This window comes from Ochotona princeps, chromosome 24 (assembly GCF_030435755.1).
Source record: "Ochotona princeps isolate mOchPri1 chromosome 24, mOchPri1.hap1, whole genome shotgun sequence".
Taxonomy (NCBI): Eukaryota; Metazoa; Chordata; class Mammalia; order Lagomorpha; family Ochotonidae; genus Ochotona; species Ochotona princeps.
Window position 1 is genome coordinate 26,853,859 of NC_080855.1, and position 27,802 is coordinate 26,881,660.

At 52.6% G+C, this 27,802-nt stretch overlaps 1 protein-coding gene across 10 annotated transcripts in view; it reads left to right on the plus strand.

The window, feature by feature from the left end:
• Positions 1-1,943: 1,943 nt before the first annotated feature.
• Positions 1,944-27,802, plus strand: part of CUX1 (cut like homeobox 1) — a 298,816-nt gene continuing 272,957 nt past the window's right edge. For 3 of the 10 annotated variants that reach the window (XM_058681024.1, XM_058681025.1, XM_058681026.1), the window contains exon 1: positions 1,944-2,297. In XM_058681024.1, coding sequence (XP_058537007.1) covers positions 2,235-2,297 — 63 coding nt within the window. In that variant the 5' untranslated portion in view covers positions 1,944-2,234. Of the gene's footprint in view, positions 2,298-3,024; positions 3,883-27,802 lie in introns of those variants that run through there. The other 7 variants (XM_058681021.1, XM_058681023.1, XM_004586968.2 and 4 more) reach the window with 6 other exon arrangements.

Sequence of the window (27,802 nt, forward strand, 5' to 3'; positions counted from 1 at the left end):
GGAAGAACATGAATGTTTGTTTATTTGTTAATCTTTGGTGGATGACTTCAATGAGCTACGTTTTGATCGGCCATTTTGGGTAGCTCTAACATGGTTTGTGGTAAAGGTAAAAACTATCCTTATACCTACGCACTACCACTGCAGACAGCAGGCAGACATTTTTTAGAACCCAAAACTTCAGTGGGAGTCATGTATATTTTATTTAAATAGAGCTTAACCTTAGGTTTGCATGTAAATAACATAAATGCAACCAGAAACGTAACAAGAATAGTTAATACTCATCAAATGTAGTTCTGAAATATTGCCAGGGATTCAAACCCCTGAATTCCAGCCAGATGTACCGCTGGAGTATTACACAGGTCATATATATTTCACTTTTTTTTGTTCAAACCCAGGGGATCGACACGATAATTAGATTGAAAACATCTGCACCAAATCCAAACCATTTCCCTGATCCTTCCCCACGGGAGAGATTTTTTTTTTAAAAGCTCCTGCACATTTTGTATAACTTCCTTTTGGGGCAATGCCTGCCACGGTTCAGATGCCAGCGGGGGGCAAACTGTCCCCAAGCGTAGGACGCGGGGGCAAGAAGGATGACAAGTGGCATTTGGCCAGGCTGAGGTGGCACGGCCACTTGTAGCCAGAAGAGCTTGGCTCCGGGACAGGGCGTGGCCAGCCAGCGCCAGAGCCCCGGGGCGCGCTGCTGGGCACGTGCACCAGGGAACCCGAAGACCAGAGTCCCGGGGCGCCGCTGCCCTCTACCGGGCGATGCGGTGCGCTCAGAGCTGCAGCGCACGGGTCGGCCGACTGCGCGCAACCCCCTGAGGCCAGCCGGGGTTCCTCTTGGCCAGCGTCGCCGGGTCTGGCGGCTCCACGGCTGCGGATGCGTCCTTCCAAAGCCCCTGCGTTCCGACCCACCTATTTCCTGCCCTGACCTCGACTCCCGGCTGAAGACCCGGTGGAGGGATAAGTGGGGGACGCAGTGACCCCGCCCCCCAGACCTGAGGAGCTTCTCTTGGAAGAAATCAAGGCCCCCCCATACCCCGTCCGGTCGCGCCAGGCGAGATCTTGGGGACGTGCCCGCACCCCCTCCAATCAGGCTAAACCCTTTTCCCACGTCCATGTGTTATTTTTATATCGCACACAGTTTATTTACATGTAATTTTCAAGATTAAGGAATTTGGGGATTTGTTTTAACTAATTACACGTGAAATGAAGTGCGGGAGAATTACACGTGTGTGTAATCAATTAAAGACGACGCTCAGCGAACGTGGCTTTTTGTGTGTCAGGTTTTTTCTGGGGAAAAAAAAAATCAAAAGGAATTTTTTTCTTTAGCTTTTAATGTTTAGCGTTTCTGTAAACTTGGACCACGCTTTCTCCTTTCCTAAGGAGCGAGCCCACTCACTGTTCCCCGTCCCCTCAGGTTTGTGCGCACATAGGAGTAAAATCCGGGGTGTCTGAGCTCCCCAAGAAGTTTCTGGGGACTACTGAATGGCGGCGGTGCGGGGGGCCACACGCAGCTGGGCGCCGAGACTTTTCCTGTCACGGCTGGAAGTGGAGCGGCTCCCACGAGGGACCCCCAGCGACACCGCCTCCCGGGCGCGTTGAGGGGGCCACTAACGTGTGCTGCCACCACAGACACAGGTTCCCCGTCTGCTGCGCCAACTCCACAGCCTGGGACCTAAACCCACGTTCTCCTTCGCCTCAGCGGGACGCCGCCGGCGGCCGACGCGCCTCAGAGAGGCGCGGACGCCGTTAGGGCCGGGAGCGGCAGGATGGGTCCAGCTGGCGGCGGCGCCGCGCCCACCGCCCCGGGTCTGGGGACACCCGGGCCGGAGCGCGCCTCAGGTGAGATGGTGGGACCGGGGGCCCAGCATCCCGCCAGCGCCCCCTCGGGGCCGGGCTCGAACTGCTGCCGCCGCCGCCGCGGCCAGGGCTGGGGGGGCCTCCCCCGAGGGCACAGGGGTCGCCGGGCCGTCGAGGGGGCGGCAGGGGGCCCGGCTGGAGAACGCCGCCGCCGCCGCGCCCTGGGACTCCGACTCCGGCTCCAGGCTCGGGCCCGGGCTCGCCGGGGCTGCGGCGGCGCCGTGAGGAGGCAGTCCGCGTCCTCCGTGGCGGCGGCGGCGGCCGGCTCCAGGCCGGGTTTTGGCGCCGCCCGCCTGCTGCCTCCTGGCGGCTCCTGAACTCCAGCCCCCTCTCTATCAGCCTCTCACTCCGTCTCAATATGTCTCAAGATGGCGGCCAATGTGGGATCGATGTTTCAATATTGGAAGCGCTTTGATTTACAGCAGCTGCAGGTCAGGCTTCTCCTCGCTCGGCCTCTCGCCCGGGGGTGGGGGCTGCGGGCGGTCGCGGCCTCCCCCGGGGCCCCCGGGCTTGCCCGGCCGCCGGGGGGCCTCGGCGGCGGGGAGGAGGGGGGTGCCGGGGAGAGCGGGGCCGAGTCGGAGACAAGTCCCTTCTCGCTCCCCGGCCCCCATTGATAACTCGCTTGATCAGAAATTGATCCTCTTTGTTCAATTCATCGATCAGCCCAAGATGGCGCCGGGAGCCGCCGCCGCCGCCACCGCTGCCCCCGGTGTCTGCCCCCCACCCCGGCCGCCCCCCCACCCCCAGCCCCCCGGCCCTGTCGCCGCCGCCGCCGCCGCCGCGGGACCGGGGAGGGGGGCGGCCCCGGCGGCCTGCGGGGCGCGCGCGCGCGAGCGGGGCGCGGGCGGCGGCGGTGGCGGTGGCGGGCGCCGGGAGCCGGGAGGGGGCTGTGGCCCGGCCGGCGGCCGTGGTGGCGCGCCCGCCCGCGCCCCGCGCCCCCGGCCCCGCGGTATTCCCGGGGAAAGTTTGTGGGGAGTTGCTGTGGGGGTGAAGCGCCTGCCTCTCCAGGAGGAGCCCGTCGCCGCCGCTGCCGCCGGCGCGGCGGAGCCGGGGCTGGTGGCGCTGTGGTGCCGCCGGCTCGGGGGAGGGTCAGAGCGGCCACCGGCGGCGGCGGCGCGGCCCGGCTCCGGCCAGGCGGGCAGGCGGCAGGGCGGCCGGGCGCCCGCGCTCCCTGCCCCGGCTGGCCCGGGCCCCTGCCGCGGCTGGACGGCTGTCATTGGCCGTGCCGCACCCGGCTTGCCCGCGCCTGGCGCGACTCGCGCCTCACGCTTCGGACCCCGGGGGTTTGTTTACGTCCGGGGTGGGGGTGTACCCGTGCGGATCCCGCGTTCTCCCGGATCTTTTGTGTGTCTGCGTGAGCGGCTGCCTCTCCCCGATCGGGGACCTCCGCGGGGGCGCTTTGGGGAAACTTGGAGTAGGGTAGTGGGGGATTGCCGGCACGCTGTGCAGCGGAGGTCGCGGAGCCCGGGATAGCTTGGCCGGCACCGGTGCGGGCGCGAGGAGCGCGGTTGTAACTTTGCTGGAGCGCAGGCCCCGCGCTGAGTCCCGGAGCACCGGCTACCGGCTACCGGCTACCGGGCAAGTGTGTGGGAGGGGGGAGGGCTTCCTCCCGGCACCAGCGACCCATCGCCCGCTGCACCCGGACCCTCTGTCTTCAGGGGTCCTGCCCTCTCCTCGGGGTACGCGGGCGCCATGGAGTGCTTGGTGGGACCATTCTTTGATGACTTCTCGGGCCGTGTTCTGCAAAGCGAAGCCCCTGGGCCCCCTCCGGCCTGTGGTGTGCCGGATGGCGATGCGGGCACCGAGCCTCAGGAGCCGTGCGGGGATTGTTCCCTGGCTACCCCTCCGGAGCCGCTGCCTTTCCCAGGGGACGCGAGCCTGCCTGTCACCCCCAAGCCGGAGGAGCGGCGCGCCCTCGGGGTTTGTCCCGCACGTGCCAGCCCCGCGCTGGCGGCGCCTGGACAGCCCCGGGACTCTGCCAGGTGGATGTTGTGTGTAGCCGGAGCCAAGTTGAAGGTGAGCGGTGGCGCGCGGGCCAGAAGCACTCTGTGCGCCCAGGCGGAGATTGTGTGTGTGTGTGTGTGTGTGTGTGCGCGTGTGCACGGCCTGGAAGGGCCCCGAGGTGGGTCGTGTCTCTTGGAGGGTCCCCCAAGTGTCCTCCGGGAAGGGCTACTGCTCCCAGCGGCGAGGTGTAAACTTGGGTGAACTTTGCTACTGTTATTGACTTAAAGTACTTTCTGGGGGAATTGAATTAAAACACACACACACCAGTGGAGACTGACAGCTTTAATTGTTGAGTGCTTGCTTCAGCCCCTGTCCACGTAAGAACGATAAGGCAGACTCGTGGTCGTTATGAAATTTCCTCCAATTTCTCGCTTAACTAGGAAGAAGACTATGTGAAATATGCGTTTCTGATAAGGCTGGAAACTTAAAGGAGTCTGAGTAGTTATTGACTAAAATGGATTACTCCAAAGTGTCTATTGTGTAAATTAGATTCCTGACTGTAATGAACACAGCCGAATGGCATTTTTGATAAATTGGTCTACCCTGTTTTAGTAAAAATAGCTCCGTTTTACCATAATTTAATTCCTGTGCTTACTGTAAAACCCGTTGTGGAGTTTTAAGAGACAAACCTTAAAATTTTTTCCCTCCCTGACCTCTGTGTTCTTAATTGTAACAGCCCGAGTTTCAAGTTCAATTTTAAAGTATCCTGGCTCAAACGCCTGGGAAAATGGATTTGGTTTGTGAAGAGCTGATCGACTTTAGGAGCTCCCACCCCACTTGCAGTCAGCCATTCTAGGGAATCCTTTAAACGTGACTCCAAGGTCCCATTCCACGTTTCCCTGGAAGTTTTATTTCCATGAACTTTGTTGATCTTGTGAGGAAACAAACAAAAACGCAAAGCAAAACTCTGAACCCAAAAGCTTTTTATCTGAGCGTCTTTTTCCGAGCTGGTGCGGCCCTAGATGGGAGCTCCGCGGCATGTTTGAAAACTTGAGCTGAACGTGGAATGCCAGAGTTCAAGTTGAAGGCCAGCCAGGGCCCCCACGGAGGCCTTGGGCCTGGTGTCTGGTTGAGTGCCTCCTCTGTTTCCTCCCCGGACAGACAGCATGGGAGCCAGCGGGAATGCAATGTGAATGAGAATTCATTAGTTTTCAGGCTCTTCTTGTACTCTGGAACTGGGCTGCCCGCTGAGCTGCCTGTGCGGGAAGAGGCTGCATCCAGAGGCAGGTGAGCGCCTTCCCTCGCCCATATCGGCACCCTGGAGTTCCAGCACTCCTCAAGTTTGCAAGCCGAGGCTGCTTGCTGCCAGCCTGCAGGGCCCTATTTTGCGTTTCCTTTTTCTTCTCCGTGCTGTGTGTTGTGGAAGTTGCAGCTCCCATGGTGTTGCTGAGACTAGTTGGACAAGTTTTTATCCCATCCCAGCAGGCTTGTGTACAAAAAAGGCCAGGCTTCCCCCCCCCGCCCCTTAAATAAGAACACTGCTGTGGAAATTTATCTTTTCCATACACGTGTGGAAATTTATCTTTTCTATACATGCATGGAAAACAAGGCTTGTGTTTGTGACATGTTGGTGAGACTTTGGACTGTTGGGGATGGAGCCTGTCCATGCGTGGTGGCCCGTCGGAACCTTTCACATACCGGAGTGAGTTATGGTGCTGGAAGACACCACTTTCCCCTTGAAAGAGCCCCCGCAAGAGTAGATTTTAGAATCAGGGAAAAAAAAAAATCTCAGCTTTGCTGAAAGTCCTTATTCTGGCTATTTGGTTTTTCTCCAATTTGGGAAGTGTGTGTTTTAGTGGTTGTCCATTGTTATTTTAATGAAAATATCCCATGTAGTACAAAATACTGAGTAAGCAGATTACAGTGCCTCTGCTTTTTTTTTTTTGTCTCGGTGTCTTCGAGATGGATGGTGGGACAAGGTCATTGGCTCTCTCGATGTTTTTGCCTGTGTAGAACTATGTTGTGGCAACTGTACATTCAGGGCAACAGCTGCAGACACAGCTGGCCGCACTGAGACCCAGTGGCGTGCGTCCCCAATTTCATCCATCTCGTTTGTCGCTCATTAGGCTACTGGGAGAAAGCTGGGAAAAGGATTCAGAGCCCAGTCCCTGTGGGAATTCCCACCGTGGCTCTGATCCACCCAGCCAACCTTGTGAGCGCCGAGGCCAACAGACCCTCGGCGACTGTGCAGTTGTGTCCCATGTTGCTGTACAGTTCTGAGGCCCCCTTTTCTGGGGCGCTGCCTGCACCTGTAGTTTGTTTTGTTTTGTTTTTGCTCTGTCATTTGCCGCAAGGACCCTGCTGTCAGTAGACGTGAACCAGCAAAACTGCCCCCGAGGCTGTCCTTAAGTTTCTCTAGAAAGGGAGGCTGGTGAGACTAGAATTAGAGCTTGGTAAGCTCATTTGGTAAAGCCCAAGGAAACGTTCCTGGAACAACGAAGGAAGGGCCAATGTGTTGGGGAGAAAAGTCCGAAAGGTTGGAGGAAAATAGCAAATAGCACGGCTACCTTCCTCCCTGCGTTGCCATGTGATGTAGCTCCCAGGTTTAGCCCAAGGTCAGCGTCACACTCACACAGTGACAAGGAGGTGTATCTCTGACCGACTTGAAAGAAGTGACCAGGTCATTCCACTGTGCAGAATTGTCTTGCTTTGTGGGAATTACTTACAAGTTGTGTAGCATCTTTTTTCAAAGTCCTGCTCTTCCTCTGAAAAGTCTGATTTTTGTTTTTTTAATTAGTTGTTGTCAACGACAAACACTGCATCTTTCTGGACCTTCTGTTTTGTCTGAAGCTCCGCGTTATCACTGCCCAAGAGATAGTTTTGGTTTCAACTGAAATTTTCCTACCTCTGATTGTTTAAGCCAGACCCTTAATCTTATTTTAACATATTTGAAATGTTCAAAAAAAAAAAAAAAGAACCCCGGAAGAATTGTTTGGTATAAGTAGCAAGTGAACATAGTTTAAACACTCAAGCAATTCTGGTATCTAATTGGAAACAGGTGGAATTCCTGGAATCCTGTGTTGAGCCTTATTACAGCAGGAGCACTAGGGGGATACTTTGTAACTTGTGGCGAGCTGTCTCCGTGGCAGAGGGTCCCTGAGACCTCTCTTCGAGCCCCACTACTGTTTCTACTGTGTACCTGGTCGTGCCAGCCATGCTGGGCATTTGGGAAGTGAGTGCCTACAAAAGCCTGGGTGCAGAGAGAGCTGCGTGTGTGTGGGTAGGCTGTGGCGTGAAACGAGAACCAGGCGGGAAGGCTCCCATCAGACCAGAGATTGACCTTGTGTGTTCAGGTGCCGCTCCCTATGGTCAAGCATTCAATTGTGACTTCTGAGCTCAAAGAACATTTATCAAGTTGAGTGTGTTGGTACGTTTCATGATGATCGTGATCCTAGTTTGGAATCCAGAGAGAAGTTAGTTTCTCAAACATTTCTACATTTCACAAGATAAGCACCAACTTCAATAGCAGCAGATACCTCCGTGTGGACATCTTGGTGAGATGCGTGATTTTTTTGTGTAATTCTGGTGTTTGAACAACATTCCTGAAGGCCGATGTACAGCTCTGGTTTTTCGGCCTCGCTGCAGAAACCTGATTTGGTTTGTGGTAGGTGTCAGATCTTACTTAAAGGCACAGCTAAGCTTTGTATGGGGCCACCGGCCCTTCGAGTCGTGCCCCTCAGCTCTGTTCCAGAGCATCGAGGGAGGAGAGGAGGGAGGAGAGTGAGTCTCTGGCAGGCCAGCAGGTGCCCCTGCAGGTGGGAGGGCTGTGATATCGGCTTCCTTTGTACCAACCCCTAGGCAGCTTCCAAGTGCCTGGTTGTGACTGAGGGATTTTTGTTGTTAAATTTTTTTTTAAAGTTCTATTTACTTATTTATTTTATTGGAGAGTCAGATTTATAGAGGGAAGGAGAGACAGAGAGGAAGATCTTTGTTCTCTGATTTATTTCCCAAGTGGCTGCAACGGCTAGAGCTGAGCCGATCCAAAGCCAGGAGCCAGGAGTCTTTTGGATCTTCCACATGGGTGCGGGGTTCCAAGGCTTTGGATTATTCTCTACTACTTTCCCAGGCCACAGGCAGGGAGCTGGATGGGAAGTGGAACAGCCCCCATACGTGATCCCAGCGCGTGCAAGGTGAAGATTTTAGCCACTAGGCTACCACACCAGGTCCTGTTTTTGAATTTTTAAATTTAGTACAGGAACAGAGACACAAAGGCAAACTGAGGTCTTCCATTTGCAGGTTCACTCCTAAATGCCTGCAGCAGCCAGCCATGGGTCAGCTGAGGCTGGAGTCCGCTAATCCCATCTGGACTCCCACGGGGGTGATGGACACACAGCATGTGGCCATCTCCAAGGGCTGAGCAGGAGCAGGAAGCTGGGACGGCAGCAGGGGCAGGGCACTGTGACATGGGATCCTGGTATTGCAGGACGCAGCTTGACCACCGTGCCAGCCACCTGTGAGATGTGTCTGCGCTACCCGGTCCATGTCGCAGGGCGCAGCTGAGAAGCAGAAAAGCAAAACAGCTCCTTTGGAAAGGGCGCGTTTGCTGCAAACCCAGTCAACAGCCTTCCCTTTTCTAAAGCAAAGAGCTGTGTTAAAAACGATGCTAATTCCTGCTGTAATGAAATTCCAATGAGATGATGTTAGTGCACAAACTTAAAGATGCCCAGCTTTTTTTTTTTTTTAATCCAGGGATGACTCCTCATGGTAGGATGCCCAGGGCAGTCGGCAGAATTTCTGAGTTTAGAAGAACCCTGGTGTGCAAGGCGTCTGGCAAGTTATGGGTAGTGCCCTAAATTGGTTGGAATCCCCCGTTCCCTCATCCAGGGGTCTTCCCCTGCGGAAGAAGGGCCCAGTCGGACTGGAGAGCAGAAGGAGGAGGGAATGGGAGTCTTGGGTGGAGGATTCCCTGGGGAGTGAAAGTGACTAGGTTCTGCCTTGGTTTGCAAAAATGAGCTTGGAATGCCAGCGAAGTGGCCTGCAGCTTGGGAAAACACAGGTGCCTGTGGGAGCAGTCGGGCCTTGAGCAGGGCCACTTCCAGCAACCGACACTCGGGCTGGGGACTCCAGCTGGTCCGTTGGTGTCCGCAAGTGGATGCTGGCGGAAATTGCCAGAGGCGGGTGGGTTGCTGGTTCCTTTCTTTCCTCACCTTGAGTGTATCTGCCCAGGGCGTGTGTGCCCACGCACTGCAGACATCTTTTTATGTTTAACTGTGTTTATTTGAGAAGTCAATGCAATTAAGATTAAAAAAAATTTTTTTTCTGTAAATGCATCGTTGTTAGGTGTTCGAGGTTTGGTTAAAGAAAAAACAAATTGACAAATCAACTCTTTCTTAAGCAGCTATTACAAAATTGTGAGAAACAGAATGCCATTCTTGCTCTCATTAAAAATTTATTTGGGTGTTGAGAGCCTTTTGCTAAATGTGAGGCGCTCGGTTCTTGGCGCCCCGTCTCCCCCAGCTGTGCATCCATCCCCAGCGAATGGGCTTGCCATCCCCTTCCTCCTTAAAAACCAAAGCCTTCCTCAGATCCTGGCTTTCTGAACAGGTTGTGACTCTTCCATATGGCAACTAGGAAATTCATTTTGGGTACCTTTGTCGCTGTTGTTGTTTTGCACCAGCAAGGCTCTTGAGTTTATTGCCGTCCTGCCTCCTATTTTCAGGGGAGAAGTTGCCGCTTCAATAAAATTAGTTTGGCAAAAACTTGACAGGTGACGCCAAAGGTAAAAACCCTCATCCTGTGGGCTGGGGAAGGGCCCCAAGAGCAGGCCCCAGGGAGTGAAGCCTATGGTTGGGAAAGGGCCATGGCAGAACTGGGCTGGGGAGTCAGGCTTGTGTGCAGAAGGGCCAGGACAGAGCCACCTCTGGGTCAGGGAAGCACCTGCTGGTTGCGGGGAGGCCCCCAGTATCACCTCGACCTGTCATTTCTTGCCCTGCTAAGCCTCCCATCTCCTGGCTTGCGACAACTGTGGTATTTGTGGAGTATTTGTGGAGCTATCCATTATTTTGAGATTCTTGGAAGAAAGATACTATGTAAATGAAAATTAAAAATAAAATTCTTACTGGAGGAAATTGTATATTTAATTTTTCTTTTTTTTTTTTTGAACAAGATCTGGCAGACTTTTGTTCTGCCTCTTGCCTCTTGGACATGGGACCATTCTGTTGCTGCCGCGGCCAGTTTTTGCATCATCCCTGAAAAGGTGTGGCAGATAATGGTGCAACTCATTCTTTATTTTTCTGTTTTTCTCCACGGTAGTAGTTGACCCAGAACTTGAACCCATCGCGGTTCCACGTTCAGTGAATGATTTCTGTTTTGTGTTGTCCTCCTCTGCGCTTGCGGAGAGCGTGGATAGCAATGATGGCAGAGGGACGGCACACTTGGGAGGGAAGAAGCTGCTGGTCCCCAACACGGAAACTCAGGGCAGCATGGTGGGCTCCTTGTTCTCTGCCTCATCCCCTGGGGCAGGTGCTCTTCAACTGTACTGCTTTGGAAAACAGCACAAGGAACACAGGGTCCCCAGTTTAAACCAGCATAGATGTATGGGTCTGCTTGGAATTCATTTCGGCCACACCTCAGCCTGCTCCCCACCACAGTAACAGGTGCCGCAATCATACTGTCCAGCCAAGTAGGAGCCAAGTTCAAGCTTGGAGTCCTGTTTCTACACTGTAGGCATGTGTGTGTAGGAGCCCAGAGCCAGACAGGAAGCTCAGGCTACTGCAGAGCACCTCTGCCATTTGCCCAGGGCCCACCACAGACCTGGGCCCTGTCTGAGGACCCATGACGCCTCACAGAACTGGGTCCCCAGGAACTGGCTGTCCTGGTGGGGATGCCTCGTCCCCCTGTTTCCGGTGCCCAGCCCTTAGTAGTACAGTCTGTCAGCATTGACAGGGGAGTGGGGAGAGGCAGGATGTGGACAGCGGTGGTTAGATGGGAGTGATGGCAGGAGTCAGAAGTGGTTTGCAGCTGTTTTACAGAGCTGTGTGTTGGTATGTAATTATGCTGTCGTCCTAAGATGAGCCGATGCTTTGATGAAGTCGTTTGTGTGTGTGTATTGTAGGGGGCTGCTGACTACATGTGGGAGCCAGCTAATGCGTGAGAGCTGAGCACCTCACCTTTATTTGGTTCTGAACTGTCCACTCCAAAGAGGTTTCTGTCCATCTTAAGTAGGGCTGCCGGATGAATCTCGCAGACCATTGAGTTCATCCTCGCCTCCCCAGAAATACCCACCACGGCCCACTTTGGCACAGGCCAGTGATGGCATTCCTTAGGCCTTAGGCAGTTCCCACCCAAGCACCCAACACGGGCCGCTCTAGCATCCTGAGTTCTGTCTCCCTCCCCGATTCTCTGTGCCTCCCACCCCCCACTCTGGAAGAAGGTAGGACAGCAGTGGCTTCTCCTGGAGAACTGGTGCAGCCAGCTGTGAGCGGAAGGAGGCTGGCTAGGGTGAGAGTGTGATGGAGCTGTGTGCCTGAGGTCCCAGGGAGGCTACAGGGAACATGTGGGCATCACCTGGGGAGGAGCGACCGGGGTCCTCCCCTCGCCCAGAACATTACAGCTTGCATTCTGTTTATCTGGGGTGGGAGGGGAGAGGGGGCTTTCTATGTGGGGGTGGGGCAGTGTATCCGAGACTCTGACTCCCCGCTTGGCACCCCCAGTAGTGCCCACCATAGCATCCAGTTGTCCTCACCATGTAGGTCCCCACTGTATGCTGCTATGCACCTGCTGTTTGGCCTTGCCTGGGGGATGGGTAGAGCCCACCGTGACTCCCTGTGCCTGGGAAGTAGCTGATGCCTGGGAGCCGTGGGGCTGCTCCTGGAGGTGCATCTGCTGTGTTCTTTCAAGACTTGTTCAGCTAATTCCTTCAAGAATGCAAACTTAATTCTTGTTTTTTTTTTTAAAGATTTATTTTTATTACAAAGTCAGATATACAGAAAGAGGAGGAGAGACAGAGAGGAAGATCTTCCGTCCGATGATTCACTCCCCAAGTGAGCCGCAACGGGCCGATGCGCACCGATCCAATGCCGGGAACCTGGAATCTCTTCCAGGTCTCCCACACGGGTGCAGTGTCCCAATGCATTGGGCCGTCCTCAACTGCTTTCCCAGGCCACAAGCAGGGAGTTGGATGGGAAGTGGAGCTGCCGGGATTAGAACCGGCGCCCATATGGGACCCCGGGGCTTTCAAGGCGAGGACTTTAGCCGCTAGGCCACGCCGCCGGGCCCAATTCTTGTTTGTTTTTAAAGATCTTGTAGTTTTCTATTTTCTTTTCAAAGATTTTTATATGTAGTTGAAAAGGCAGGGTTAGAGAGGGAGAGAAAGATCTTCTATTTGCTGGTTCTCTCCCCAGATGGCTGCAATGGCCAGAGCGGGGTCAGTCTAAAGCCAGGGATCAGAAATCCACTTGGCTTTCCTACATGGGTGCAGGGGCCCAAGCACTTGGGCCATCTTTTACTGCTTTTTAGATGCATTAGCAGGGAGCTGGATCAGAAGGAAACAGCCAGGGTTTGAATTGGTGCTCATATGGAATTCTGGCTCCCCATGCGGAGGTTTTGCCCACTCCGCCACAGTGCTTGGCCCCACATATGGCCCCACACATGGCCCACACAGTGGGCTGGCTGTGTTAGGATGGCTGTGACTGTGGAATTCCTGGTAGGTGCACTGCCTGGATTTGCACTTCTTTTTCTATTCCCATTTATTCCTGACCTGCCTTTGTGAAGTATCAGGTACACTGGTTAAACTATGGCTAACCGTACATGTGGCACATAAAACACTGGGGCTCGGGGTGGGGGGACCTCCACATTTAACAAACTAGAAACGGCAGAGCAATTCTTTGGCTGAGATTAATTCTTGGACTCGGCTCCCAGCCTGAAGGGGAGGAGACACCCTTCCTAAAGGGACCCAGCAAAAACACCAGAGTGAGCCGGAGGCACAAGGCGCGCAGGTTTGGGAGTCCGCGCTGGAGGCGGGTGTCACGTCTGCACCCCCGGGGCTGTCATGGGTCTGGCGCGTGTCTGCGCACAGGTGCGTCCTGCTTCGGGCCAAACCGGCTGCAGGGCAGTGGCCTAGCCACCACCCGCATGCTCTTGCTGCTTCTTCATTTAGTCCAAGAAAGTACCTGGGGTATTTTTTCTTTTTTTTTTTTTTTGTAGCAGTGATGTCATCGTCTGGCGGCACAAGCCTTTGCACAAATTTGGGGAAGTGAGGGCTTCCAGAGGGGGTGCTGGGAGAGCACGGATGTCCCTGATGGGGGGCTGGTGGTGGGACCCGGGCTCCTTAGGAACTGGGAGGAGGGAGAGGAATCATCCCTGGCAGGGGTAGAGGGGGTGCTCACTTGAGGAATGTATAGATTTTTTGGGAGACCAGCGGAAATCCCAGGGCTTGAGCCCCCAGGGAAGAGGTGGCAGCGGGGCGGAAGTCTGCAGGAGTCGAAACCCCGGAGGTTTGGGTTGGAGCCTGGGAGCTTGGTGTGGTTTGTGGTGCCGTGGGCTGAAGATGAAGGCTTCACTGACGTTCCCTTAACGGGGAAGAGAAGGGAACGCTCGAAAATCTGGCTTCTGCTTCTTGGAACTGGTTTGACATCCATTGGTGACGAGACAGGAAGTTAGTACAAAAAATTTGATTTGGGGACCCTGATGGCTCATGTGTTCTAGGTGTTGTTGCACAGGCAGGTGGTGGCTGTGCCTGGGAATGTCTGCAGGTGAGCCCCCTGTACAGATAGACCGGGGGGGGGGACCCCCATCCAGGCTGCTGCGGGGAACTGGAGTCAGTGAGGCACGGGTGGGGTGGGTGGCAGGTCAGTGTGCACCACCTGGCTGGAGACTGACCCAGCTGAGACTTCAGACTCCAGTCCAAGGACAAGCGTCCCGTGACTGTGGCCTCCCTCTGACCATGGCCTGACCAAGGTACACTGCCACCTGCAAACCATCTCATGGGGGCTGTGGGGACAGTCATGCTCCACCCCCACCCTCCCTCCAACACCCCGCTTGCACCTAGAGCCTGTCTGAAGGAAGAGTTAGGGCAAGAGGCCAGTTTATGGGGTCTGGGACCCTTGAGGGGAGCTCTACACTACCCAGCAGCTGTAGTGTACGTGCTGGCACGGGGAGGATGAATCTGTCAGGCAGGACTCGTGTCCTTGTTAGGTGATGCCAGTGGGCAGTGCCAAGTTCCCACTTTACAGGCCTCCCCTCCCCCAAGAGTCCTCGCAGTGTCAGGACAGCACCCAGCGCTCACGATCCTATGGCCAAGGATCTGACCTCACAGTGGTGTGGGGGTCCCATGTCCTGGGAGACATAGCCTGGTGGCCCTGCTGCCCCTGAGATGCTAGCTTATTTTGCTCAGGGGTTCTCGTTGGAAACCTGAGCTGTTAGGTGCCTCTGGGTTCAGGTGAAGTTTTTAGGTGACATGCATCTTATGATCTTTTGAAATTGTAAGTTGAAAAAGAGTGATGTACAAAGAAGGGTGCTGCCCTTCTTTGGTACCAGTGCAGTCCTGTTGAGTGAAGCTGGTGGCAGTTTCATTGTTTTATTTCTGTGTATCTCCATGGTGCCTGAGGGATGCCAGGATTTTGTCCATGCTCCTGGGAGTATCAGAAGGAAAAAGTTCTCTATTTGCTGGGCTTAGAGGACCCCCAAGGAAACAGGCTGTGAGGGGCTGGGAAGACTTGGAGAAATGGACACTGCCATCTAGCTCCAGAGAGAAGCCTGGAGTCTGGGGGTTGTGGGGGCAGGGTGGGGAGGCAGTGCCCTAGGCGCAGAGGAGTGCGCATTTCTGTGACCTGGAGAGGATCAGCCCAGGGCTCAGCTTTGCCAGGAGGCCAGGAGTGTGGCCACTGCGCACTCTGGGAGGGGCCAGGGCCATGCATGAGTATGCCAAGTGTAGTGAGCGCCCCCCCCCCGGCCTTGGCATTTCTGATGCATAGATGACAACCTCCCACCCCCCGCAGAGGTGGCAAGGGGGATTGGCATCCCAGCAGGCCAACTGTGTGGTCTGAGATTCAGCGGCTGGGCAAGCAGCAGCCAGAGGGGTCAGTCTTCAATGACCTGATGACACTGAGTGTCCAGGAGGCCGTAGTCCCCCACCGTGCTAACAGAGGTGAGCCCCATGTAGACGGCCACCTGACTGGGACCTCCCACCCCCTGCCCCCCGGGTTTATTCAAACAGGTAGGGTGATGGGGGTGATGGAGCCGGAGCATGAGCCCTGGACGTGACTCAGACATCGGGGAGAGTCAGCCTCCTTGAAGTTTCTCTGTTCACCCCTATTTGCTTTTTGTCGGTAATCCTTTGTAATTCCCCGGTTTCATGATGTAATTCTAATGGAATTAAACTTGAACACTTCAAAATTATGTAATTAATTGCATTCAGCTTCACTTACAGTGACTAATTATAGTGATACCTGGTGGCACGTCAGGTACGTGCAAGGTGGGGGGCCCGTGCCTGCCAGGTGTAGGGACAGCCACTTCCCGTCAGACAAGTTGCCTGGCTGCCTGGTGGCCTGCCCAGGTGCCCTGTGTCCCTGCATTCACCAGGAAGTGGTGTGCGGGGCTGGGGTGAGCCTGGCGATGTAGCACCGAGAGGCCTTGGACTGGTCTAAGGCAGGACACTTAATAGTTGGGGGAGGCCCAGAACTGAGGCCTTTTGTGGCTTTCCTGTATTCTTAGTGGAGTGTGCAGGGTTCAGAGGTCAGAAAGACAGGGTACTGAAAGGGGAGAACTGGGTGTGGGCCTGACGTTTGCTGCCCAGTATCCTGTTTCTGAAAGATGCCTCTTGTTATTTGAAAGTTTAGGGCACCTTTGCAAGACTGTTCTTCCTGGGGCAGCTGGAGATGTATTTTCAATGCAGTATCCTCGAGCGCATCCTCTGTTTACCGAGCGGTGAACTGCACTGGCTGTAGAGACGTCCTGGATGCGAATACTTGGGTTGGGCCATTATGATGCTCATATGTCTTATACATTAAAAAAAAAAAAGAACTACTTATTTGTAATTTTAGTTATTTGAAAGCTAGATGGAAAAAGAAAAAAAAAAGCCCATCCGCTGTCTGTCCAAATCCTGGGCTCCCTTAGGAACTCAGTTGAGGTTCCCGCACGGGTAGCAGGGACCCAGGTATCGTCTGCTGCCTCCCGGGATGTGTGTGTATGTTGGTAGGAAGCTGGAGTCCTGGGTGGAGCTGGGGCTGAATCCAGGCACTGCCTCCCCCTGTCCTGCCCTTGGGATTGTCCTAAGATTTGTCTTTAACTGTTCCCTCAAATGCCTGGCCCAGCTTTCTTCCCTTCCCTTCCCTTCCCTCCCCTCCCCTCCCCTCCCCTCCCCTCCCCTCCCCTCCCCTCCCCTTCCCTTCCCTTCCCTTCCCTTCCCTCCTTCCTTTTACTTTCTTTCCTTCCTTTTTAAAGTGGACAGTAGAACTTGAGAACATTTGGATGCAGAACTACTTTTAGAAATATATTCTTGGTTGGGGAAGTGCCAAGATGATGCTGAGTGCTCTTGGAAAAAAAAAAACACAAAATGTGTGTGTGTTGAACATAGCTCCTTTACGGAGTCTCTGTTGCCTGATTGCTTTTCTTAAAGGTAAAGTTCATGTAATAGGATTGGCGTTGCTGAAGTCCTTGGTGCCCTGGCGTGTAGCGTATTCCATGATGTGTGACCGTGGGCACTGTCCAGCTGCAGGACATTAGCAGTAAGGAACTCCACGCCCATCGGCAGTCGTCTCTGTGTCCTCCCGCCAACCTCAGCCCTGGGGAGCCGGCAATCGCCTCTTTCTCTGGATTTGCCCATTTTGGAGATTTCAAATATGGAATCTCTCCCTCGGGATCCTTTTCCAGAGCAAGGGGCTTCTGCCACACAGCCTGTTGGAGATAGACGCGCTTGTTTCTGCAGCTGGCAGGCAGCTGGGGCATTTTCAGTTCTTGGGGCTTGTGAAGGGCATGTGGATGTGCGGCTGTCCTGTGTGAACGGAGGACTCAGGAGGGTCCTGCAAAGTAACAGTAGGTGTCAGGTTTTGCAACGGTTTTCTTCTGGCCTCTGACATGTAACTTCTGCTTGCCTTCCCTTGAATGCTTGTTGGTCAAATCCAGGCCAGGGGTTTGATTTTGCTCCCATGCCCTGGTCTTCCCGCTGACCCCTTCGCTGATTTCCCTTGAGGTCCCTGCTTGTGCAAGTGGACCTACCCTCCCCACCTTCCCGGTGCACCAGCAGGGAATCTGGGGGTGGGGGCGAAGGTTGAAGTTCATCTGAAGGAATCCCCAGCCAGGGCAGTGCAGGTGCAGTGGGTTGCTGTTGGGAATGGTTGGTTGGTGGCACTGTCACGGCAGGCGGTTCTGCTCTGGTGGGAGGAGAGGAGCTGGGATGAGCTGCCACAGTGCGCCGGTGGATGTGTCCCTGCGGGAAGAGGATGTCCAGACCCCGGCCAACTGTCCCGACACAATGGGGAGGGCCCACCACAAGGAGAAAGCAGGGCCTCTGAGACCAAGTGGCTTGACCACACTTGCTGCCCTAGTTCCTGTGATACGAGCCAGTCAAACTTCCTTCCTCCAGTTGGGTTCTTGGTTTCCTTGGGGACAGAAAGAGCATTCGGGAATGTCACCATGAAGACCCACCTTCTGAGGAATTGCTCCTGCTGGCTTTGGCATATCACCAGCCCTGAAAGGCAGATCCAGGAACGGGGAGAGTATGGACGAACGGTGAGCCGAACCCCTTTGGTTGAGCCAGATGTTCCCCTCACAGAGTAAGCTGTTAGAATGGCTGGTAGCCAGATGAGTGTAATTAGAAGCTGGTGTGAACCGGGAGGGCCTGCCCATGCCCCAGCAGGACGCCCAGCCTTCCCCAGCTGTGCCAGGACCCGCTCTGGGGGTTCTCTCCCTCCTTGGGGACCCACATCAAGTCAGATCGCAGAGCACCTAGCCAGGTGCAGAGATCCGGACGCACACTGTGAGAGCTTAAACTCCATTCCCACTTCGGTACCATGGGCAAGAGAAACCACATCCTGTTTCCTGCCTGCCCTCCAGTGCGTGTGGGTAGGGGGTATGCGGGGGATGCCTGTGCCTCACTCTCTGTGGATTACGCTAACCACGTCTCAGGTCGAAGACACCCTGGCTCATTTTATTTTTCTCCTTCCGCCCTGTCCCCCTCCTCCTTTCGTGAAGTTAGCTGGGTCTTTTTGTGTGTCAAGTGTGCAGCCTGTGAGTACACTGGCGTCACAAGTGTGGCCTGGGGCTGTAAATCTTTCTTTTCCCTCCTATTTCCTGGGATCTGTCCGTATCTGTCCCTCTAAGTTTCTTCCATGACTCTTGAGGACTATAGTGAAAGGCACATTTACAGAGAGGAGAGACCAAGATCTTCCATCTGCTGGTTTACTCCCCCAATGGCTGCAACAGCTGATCATCTGATCAGCTCAGGAGCTTCCTCCAGGTTTCCTATGTGGGTGCAGGGTCCCAAGGCTTTGGGCTACCCTTCACTGTTTTTTCAGGCCAAAAGCAAGGAGCTGGATGGGAAGTGGAGCAGCTGTGACATGAACTGGGGCCCATATGGAATCCTGGAGCATGCAAGGCGAGGGTTTAGCCACTAGGCTATTGCACCACGCTCTTTATTTTTTTAAGTAGTATTTTTACACTTGATCTTAGCCAAAAGCCCGAGAAGTGATTTAAAGTAGTAATTTTATTGGAGAGGCAGATTTACAGAGAGGAGGAGAGACAGAGAAATATCTTCTATCTGTTGGTTCACTCCCCAGTGGCCGCAATGGCCGGAGCTGAGCTGGTCTGAAGCCAGGAGCCAGGAGCTTCTTCTGAGTCTCCCACATGGGTACAGGTATCAAGACTTTGAGCCATTCTCTGCTGCTTTCCCAGGCCACAAGCAGGGAGCTGGTTGGAAAGTGGAGCGCCCGGGACATGAATAGGCACCTATATGGTAGCCCAATGCTTGAAGGTGGAGGATTAGCCAATTGAGTCATTGTGCTGGACCCCAATTTTTATTTTTAAAATTATTTGAAATTGATTGACAAGAGTTCCACCTGCACCAGCCAGGGCTGGGCAGAGGTGGGAGCCAGGAGTGAGGAGCCAGGAGCCAGGAATTCCATCTGGGCTTTCTATGTGGGTGGCAGGGGTCCTGTAAGCTGAGATTTCTCGGAGGTGCCCTAGGGTGCCTGTTGGCAGGGAGCTGGAGTGAGGAGCCGGCGCTGGGGTGTGGTACAAGGGCTGTCGAACTTCAGGCTGTAGGTTGGCTCTGGAGTCCATTGTAGAAATTCAGCTGTGTTGGTCTGTTTGTGCTGCTCTAATGGAATGCCATAGACCGGGGTTTGCCCTACAGGTCTGGGAACTGGCTGATTTAGTTTCTGGGTCTTAGCTGCCTTTGCAGTATGTCCCTGCATGCCAGACAGAGTGAGAGGGGGAAGAAGAGGGAGGGGAACCACTCCAGGGGTATCTTTTTTTTTTTTTTCAGGGGTATCTTTTCTTAGGAGGAGGGTCTACCCTGATGACCCCCTCTAAGCCTCATCCCCAGAGGTTCTGCCCCACAGCCATCCACTTGGTGTCCGGTGCTTCCAGCAGAGCAGTTTTTGGATAAAGGGGACACAGCTCAGGCCACTCCGCTAAGCCAGCTCACGTGGGCATCTTGCTGGGCCCAGTCCTACCTGGTGTCTCACACCCAGCACCAGCATCGCTGCTGGCGATCCACCTTGACCTTGTCTGTTGGGTGTCTGGGAGCTGGTTTGCATGTACAGGGGGAGGTTATCTTGCCTTCCCCACATGACTGCCTTGCTCATGCAGCCTCATGTTTCTCATCAGCCCTGGGTAAACATTTTTTTTTTATTGTGAAGTTTTTTTTTATTTATTTTTATTGGAAAGGCAGATTTATGAAGAAGATGCAGAGAGGAAGATCTTCTGTCCATTTGTTCACTCAAGTGGCCGCAATGGCTAGAGCTGAGCTGATCCAAAGCCAGGAGCCAGGAACTTCCTCCAGATCTCCCATGTGGGTGCAGGGTCCCAAGGCTTTGTGGTGTCCTTGACTGCTTTTCCAGGCCGCAGGCAGTGACCTGGATGGGAAGTAGAGCAGCCAGGATTAGAACCAGCACCCATATGAGATCCTGGCACGTGCAAGGTGAGAACTCTAGCCACTAGGCTACTGCACTGGGCCCGGGTAGAGATCTTGTTTTGGCCATTCCAGTGGCTTTTGAGGGTACACTTCAGGGTTGTGTTGTGCTTCTTGGGTTGCAGGGCGGGTTGATTGTTCTGATGAGCCCCATTTGGTACTTGTTAACTTTGAGACATTTCCTTTCATAAATTGCCTGATGGTTCACTCTGTCTCCACCTCAAAGTCTCCCTTTTTTCTTTCTGGTTTTTTTTTTTGTTTTTTTTTGTTTGCAAGTTGTTGTTTTTTAATGGCTTTCTTTCACTCCTGTCAGGCTTTGTGGATGTATACTGTTTTGCGTCCTCCTCCCCGCCCCCCTCACATCTGTTTCTTTATTGACCTGCCTCCACCGTTGGTACATAGGAACACTTAAGCTGCAGGAGGTCAGAGCTGTTGGTTTGACATGCCTAATGTTGCTTTAGTCTTATTGGAGAGACCTCCCCACTCAAGGTCACCAGTACATGCCTGTTTCTGCAGCCCAGGTGTCTTGAGACCTTTGGAGGAGACTGGCGTGGGTGTTCCTATCCACCACCCCCTCTCCGTGGCCTCACTCCCACCCCAGACCCACAGTGCTGGCACCTTCTGTTCGCCTGCCCTGTTAGTTTCTTTCTGCACTGGCGCCTCCTGGCTTCAGTCGGTGGCCTTCTGGCGTGTCTTCATTCTTGATTGGATGCATTGGTTTCCTGCTCTTTCTTTTTGTAGGATCACAGCTCCATTAGCTGCGGGACTCTTGCTTGCCCATTTCTGTCCAGTGCTTCCCCACTGCATTCTGCTGGAATTTTCATTGGCTTTCTACTAAACATACGGGTTCTTTTGAGACAGACTGGTGCCTAAGCCCTCCCATCCTTAAGCAAGTGTGTGTGTGTGTGTGTGTATATATATATATATATATATATATATTTTTTTTTTTTTTTTTTTTTCCCAGTCGACTTTAGCCCCCTTTCTCTGGAAAGATCATGTGCATTCTTTATTTAATCCCTGGTTCTCTACAGTTTGTGTAGATCTTGTGAACCGTGTCTTTGTTTAAAATATTTTTGTTTCTAATTAGTTAGTGTGGGGTAGAGGACAAGGCTGGTTTTTCGTTGTTGTTGTTGTTGTTGATTGATTTTGAAACTGGCAAACTGACTTCCTATTTTTTGCTGGGTAGCTTGATTCTGCTGCCTTGTCTCCAGAGATAATGTCACATACCAAAAAAAAAAAAAAAGACTGTTTTATTTGTTTTATTTGTTCCTTTACTTCCAGTCCTTGCCCTGGGGTAGCTTGGTTTGCAGCTCAGGGCCTGCGCAGTGGGGGGTGGGAGTGGCCATGTTTCTCTGTCACTGAGGAGTAACTGTGCCTGGAGGAGGTTCCTGGTCAAAGCTCCCACCAGGTGGAGGAACCGCCTGCTTTGCTTCCGCCTTTCCTGGCTTTTAGGGAAGATAGTTTTTTTTTTTAATTGTAAATAGTTGTTGATCTTTACCAGATATTTTTCCTTAAAGCCTTTTCACATCCCTGTACTTTTTATCCCTTAATCCACAATCAGGGTACATTTTGTTGATGGGCAAAACTGATGTGGAATCATCCGTGACTGTGTGGGATCAACTTTTCTTCCTCTTGCGTTTAAAACAAGCTATGGTCAGATTTCAAGTTTACAAGGCTCCTGTTGGATAAGACTGGACTAGTTTCTTAGCCTCGTCAGGTTGGAATTGGGGTTGTCCTTGTCTCAGAAAGTGGGTTCTGGAGGGTTCTGGGCACAGGAGAGGCCTGCAAGCCCAGTTCACCCTCATTGGGAGTGGTCTGGTCGGGTTTCCTAGTGCACCAGCTCCTGGGTTTTAAAGTTGCCGGTCCTTGTGATTGGTGGTGGTGCCCGTCTCTCTCTTTAGCTGGAGCTGTTTTCTCTCCTTCTACTGTCTGCGTTTCTGACTTTGCCACTTTGCTCACTGCCTGATGCCTTCCCATCGGGTTTGTTGATCTGATGAATCTTTGATGAATGCCTCGAGATCCTCAGTAGTCTTTCTGGCTTTTTTTTTCATTTATGAAGCAGATTTCTTGCCTTTATTCTACTCTTTTTCTGCTGGAATTCATTCTTTTCCTAACTTTTTTTTTTTTAATAACCAACCCTTTTTACTTGAATTCTTGTTTTCTGAGAAATGTATTCAAAGCCATAGCATTTCCTCTAAGTATTACTTGAGCTGTGTTCTACACATTTTGATGTGTAATGCTTTCATTTTTACTCATTTTACAATTTCCTTTGTAATTTCCTCCTTCACCCGAGGATTATTTAATAGCTTTTTTTTTTTTTAATTCTTTCTATTTTCCTTTAGCGGCTTTTAAAATGTGATTGGTGTCTATTTTTATGACATATGGGCAGAGAACATGGTCCACATGGTCCTCATTTTTTGGAATATTTGAGGCCTTTTTGGTGTATTGCACATGCTTGGTTTTGATGAATGTTCCATATGTGCTCAGAAAAAAAAATGTGCTTTTGAGTAGGAAAAACTTTGTACACATATACAGTATGTTTACACAGTCTATTGACACAATTGGTCCCGCAGGTCCATTGGAGCTACTTGACGCATTTAAGCCTTTGGTAATTTCCTTCCTATGTCTTTGACAATTGCTGCATTCTGTTGCGTTAGGGCTGTAATGTTAGATACGTAAGTGATCGGGAGCTTTCCAGGCTGATTCACTGTTTCCTTTCGTGGTTTATTAGGGAGAGGCCTTCTCTGTTGTGATGTTTTCCACCTTAAATTCTGCTGGGTTTAGCTGTGAATTCTCTCAGGGGCCTCCTCCTCCCCCAGCCTTAGCTTTTGGTTTCTGTTTCTCTGATGCAGCTTTTTCTGTTTCATTATCTCCAGTTTTTTCCGTGTACATGTGTCTCTTGCTGACATGCGATGCAGAGTCTCCTCTAAACCCAGATTAAGTCTTTTTTTTTTTTTTAACGTATTTGTGTGGCGGAGAGTACTTGAGAGAGAGAGAGAGAGAGAGAGAGAGAGAGAGAAAACTCAAATTCCAAATTCCTATCAGCAGTTTTTTTTTTTTTCCCCTCCAGTGCCAAACAGAGCCAGACCAGACCAGGCCAGGCCAGGCCAGAGCCAGAATTCTGTCCAGGTCTTCCGTTTGATGGCAGGGATCCAATGGCCTGAGCCATCACCTGCTGCCTCCTGGGGCTGCAGTTGCAGGAGGCTGAGTTGGAGAAGTGGGGAAGCTTCTATGGCAAGCTTAACCTACTGCACCACAATGCACAGCCTTTGCTTTTTTTTTTCTTTTTTTCTTTTTAAATGAATTTCCTTATCATGCCTTTTTAGGTTAATTTTTTTTTCTCTGCTGTTTTTTTTAAATTGTGCAGCCTACTTTATGCATTTGGAAATCAGAATCTGTATTATTCTTGAAGTTAGTTTGGAAAGTTTATTTTCATCTACCCTAAAGGCAAAGAGAGAATTGGAGAGATTCAGATATACCAGCCTGTGGTTCATTCCCCGAACACCCACAGCACCCATGTCTGGCCTTGCTCCAGGTCTCCTGTATATGCGTGGGCCGTCATCTGCTGCCTCCCAGGCAGCCGGAAGCTGGGTCAGCGGTGCCCACAGGGAGCTAGGTCCTGACCCAGGTCCTCTGATCCTGGATAAGCAGCGGCTTACTGTGCAGTGCCACAGCATCTGACCTGTCTGGAGCTTCTGAAGACTCATTTTTTTTTTTTTCCTTCCGGATGTTTGTTTCAGTACCTGAAGATTCCTTTCAGTTTCTAAAGCTTAGTAAACCAGTCACAATTTGTGGAACTGGGTCAGCACCAGGCAGCAGAGCAGTCTGTGGACAGGTCAGTCAGCAAACCTTGGGACTGAATCAAACTCTGGCGAGGCCAGGGGGCCACCAGTCAGCTCCGGAAGCCTTCAGGAGAGGCACTGGTGCTTGAACCCCGCAGGGCCGGGGGACCCCAAGTTGTGTGTGTGGGTATGTGTGTGTGTGTGTGTGTGTGCATGCATGCCCATGAGTGGGCATGTGTGTGCCCATGGTGTTTTTTGACCCATGCCTGATCACCGCCCTGCTCCTATTGGAATGGACTCCGAGTGCATCATGAGTGTTGTTGGCGATGGTGACGTTAAGAGATCTTCCTGTAGTACAGACCCCGAGACCCAGAGGAGACCCTTCCTCTAAGCGTTTAGCTTCATATGACATTTCTTTTTTTCTTCAGCTCTGAAATGATTGTCTCCTTCTACTTGCAGTGGGAGTCGCGATGGCAATATCAGTCTGGTTTCTTGCTGCTAGTTCTAGTGGTCTTTTTATCCCTCTGTTCTGGACTGTTACCCTGATGTATTTCAATGCACCTGCCCCTCCCCCACCCTCTTGTTTGGTATGTGATGGATCCTTTCATTGATGTGTGTTTTAAAAATTAAGGAATTCTCATACATTTATTCAAATAGTTTCTCCCACTCGCCTTCTCCTTCATCCCAGGATTCCTCCTATATGGACCTTGGCCCTTGTACTTCTGTCCTCCATAGCTCTTAACTTTAACTTCATTCTTGAAAACATTGTTTGACAGGGAGAACATCAGGGCCAAGTCTAAGGACAGGGAGAACGTCCACTGGTCCACTACCCTCAACTGGCCACACTGGCTGGGGATGGACCAGGCCCGCACCAGGGGCTGAGACACCAGTGCTCCAGCTGTCACCTGCGGTCTCGCCAGAGTGCGTGTTAGCAGGAAGCTGGGACCCAGAGTGTAGCTAGGACTGGGACCAAGGTGAACCGATAAAGAATATGGGTGTCCTCATTGGCAGCTTGCTTTCTGGGCCAGATGCCTGCCTGTGGCCTCATGTTTGAACTTAAGAGGTGCAGTCTGCACTGACCATAAATTGATAGTTGTTGGAACTGGGGAATGAGTTGTTAGGGGTCAATTATATTGTCAGATGCACCTGAAATACTGTCTGTGAGTAGCCAGATTTGTGACTGGGTGCCTGTGATGCAGGGGTCTAGGAGAGAAGGGAACGGAAGGGTCAGATTAGATAGGGCCTCGTTGGCTGTAGGATGGCCACTAAGATGTAGGTGGTGCATGTTTTCTCTCTGGGAAGCAGTGCTGGTCTGATCCAGATCTGGACACTGGGAGTGACCCAGGATCCAACCATGTGGCATCCCGAAGGAGCTGGCACAGACTACTGCAGCATCTCAGGCCCCAGCCCAGCCCTCCCGAGTCAGCCTGAAGACAAATGTGCACTGGTTTGGACCCTTTTAACAGGATGGCGGATCCTATATAATTTAGTCCCAGCTCCTGTCTTACACACTCCTGTGATGGTGTTGACTGCCTTTCACGGAGCTAACACTTCAAAACAGCAAGTTGGAATTAGGCCAGGGAGGTGCTTGCAGCAGCCCTGGGGCAGCGTTGGCTGCTGCGCCATGCACCATGTGGCGGGGCCTGTTTGCTGTGGACACGTGGTGGGGGTGCAGGGCAGGTGGCGAAGGTAAGAAAGCCTTCCGGGTTCATCATCAGTGTTGGTTGGTTCCAGGCTTATGCCGAGGACACAGGACCAGCCACTCCCGCGTAGAATGTTGTGTCTGAGGGTGAGCATCAGGGCCAAGTCCTAGGACAGACCTCTTTTTGGAAAGTGAACTTGTGGGGAACCCCCACTTTCCCCAGCTGCGCTGGCTATGTGCCGTCCTCTCCTTGGCTGTGGCTGCTTATGGTACTGAGGAGCACGGGTTTTCCCAGGTGGCTCTCGGCCAGCTCCCAACCCTGCCAAGTGGTCCTGTCTGTGATGAGGGCACCCTGACATCCACGGGCGCCACGCTCCCCGCTGGATTTAGGATCCCTGCTGTTTAATTAGCCATGTGGCTTTGGGCAACTCCCCTGTTTCTGTAAATTGGTGATAATAAAACTGCTTACTCAAAAAAAGGGGGGTGCAGCACAATGGCTCAATTGTCCAATAGTCCCCCTTCAAGCACTGGGAACCTGTATGGACGCCAGTTTGTATCCCAGCTGCTCCACTTCCCATCCAGCTCCCTGCTTGTGACCTGGGAAAGCAATGAAGGACGGCCCAAGGCCTTTAGGACCCTGCATCTGTGTGGGAGACCCAGAAAAAACTCGTGACTCCTGGCTTTAGATCAGCTCAGCTCCAGCTGTTGTGGCCATTTGGCGAGTTGGACATAGGATCTCTCCGACTCTCCTACACGCTGTAAATCTGCTTTTCCAATGAGTAAATCTTTACAAAAAATAAATAAAACTGCTTACTCTGCAGCAGATTGCCTGGGATTCAATCCAGAGCACTGCTGTACTGCCCAAGGATCTTTAGCTGTTGGCAGTTCCCATGTGGACTGCCCTAGACTGGAAGGACAGTGACAGGTAGAGCTCAGCCTGGGACCTCTGTGTGTCAGGGCTGAGGCCCAGTTGGCCCAGATTCCACAGTATTGATGTAGATTTCTTTACTCTTTGTATTTATTTTATGTTTTTCCTCAATTTCTGCTGCCTCCACCCCCTTCCTTCTGTGATTGAAAAGTTTCTGCTCAGGGGTCCAGTGTCGTGGATAAAGCCACCACATGCCATACCAGCATCCTGTTACGGGTGCCAGTTCAAATCCTGGCTGCTCCACTTCTGATCCAGTTCCTTGTGAATGTTCTTGGGAAAGCAGTGGAGGATGGCCTGAAGCTTGGACCCCTGCATCCACCATATGAAAGACGCAGAAACAGCTCCTGGGTCCTGGCTTACTGTCTGGTTTAGCCTTGGCTGTTGTGGCCATCTGGGGAGTGACCAGTGGATGGAAGATCTCTGTCTCCCCTCTCTCTGTAACTTTCAAATAAATAAATAAAAGTGTATCTGCTTGGTTTGTAGAAGATGAGAGCTTTTCTAAGTCTATGCCAGCTTCCTGGACGTGAGTAGCTTCCACGTGGAATGTTCTGTGGGCTGATGATGAATGTGAATCTTGAGCCACGTGACACCCTTGTGGCTTTCATGCTCTGGGGGCCACTGAGAGGAGACAGGAGGCATTTTCGAAGCGGAAGTCCTTCCAGATCCACATGGTGAGAGAAGTTGCAGACGACAGATACTGATGTTTGAAGTTGATTAGGAGTAATAATGATCAGAATTCTCTTCCTGTTTTCTCAGCCTGCTGCGAGGCCTCCGTGAGGACGAAATTAGGTTCAAAATTGATCATGTTAGGGCAGAGCAAGGCTCCATTTACGAAGTGTACTTAACTCTAAGGAGAACAGCCATTTCTAGGGTGTCTCTTAAACACACAGCAAATAGAGGGCTAGCCTGTGTGCCCCTGAGGCCTGGGCAGGGCATTGCCGCCTGCCGGGCTGAGTTCGCGTTCCCTGGTGCTGCCGTCAGCAGAGAGCACAGGTATCAATCGTATACTATGGAGTGCACCCACTGGGCTCTGAGCTCTGCTTCTTGGCATTGACCCTGAAAAACTGTTTCCAGGGAGGGCTTCTTGCTGGGCAGCAGGTTTGACTGTTGCACAACCAGCCCCATCCTTTGCTGAAGGGAAGTGGCACAGGGCGTGGGAGAATGGCCGAGAGGCCCGGATGGTTGAAAATGGAGTGGCGCTGTTGCCTGAACTGCACATGTGGAATTTTCACATCAGGCAGACCTGCGTGGACCTGCCTTTTTTTTCTTTGACAAATTCAGAGTGAACGATGAAGTGAGTAGACACTCTGGCTCCAGGAGGATTTCAGAAGCAGAGGCAGCAAGTTCATTGCTAAAAAAAATTCTTGGGTGACAAGGACAAAAGAGGTCACTCAGCATGGGCTCATTGGGTCCCTGCAGTGCAGGTGTGCCCAGCCTCGTGTGCCTGGATGGGCCTGGACGTCTGGACTGTACCTCCTGCAGCCGATGCTGGGGCTGTGGAAGGTGGGCCG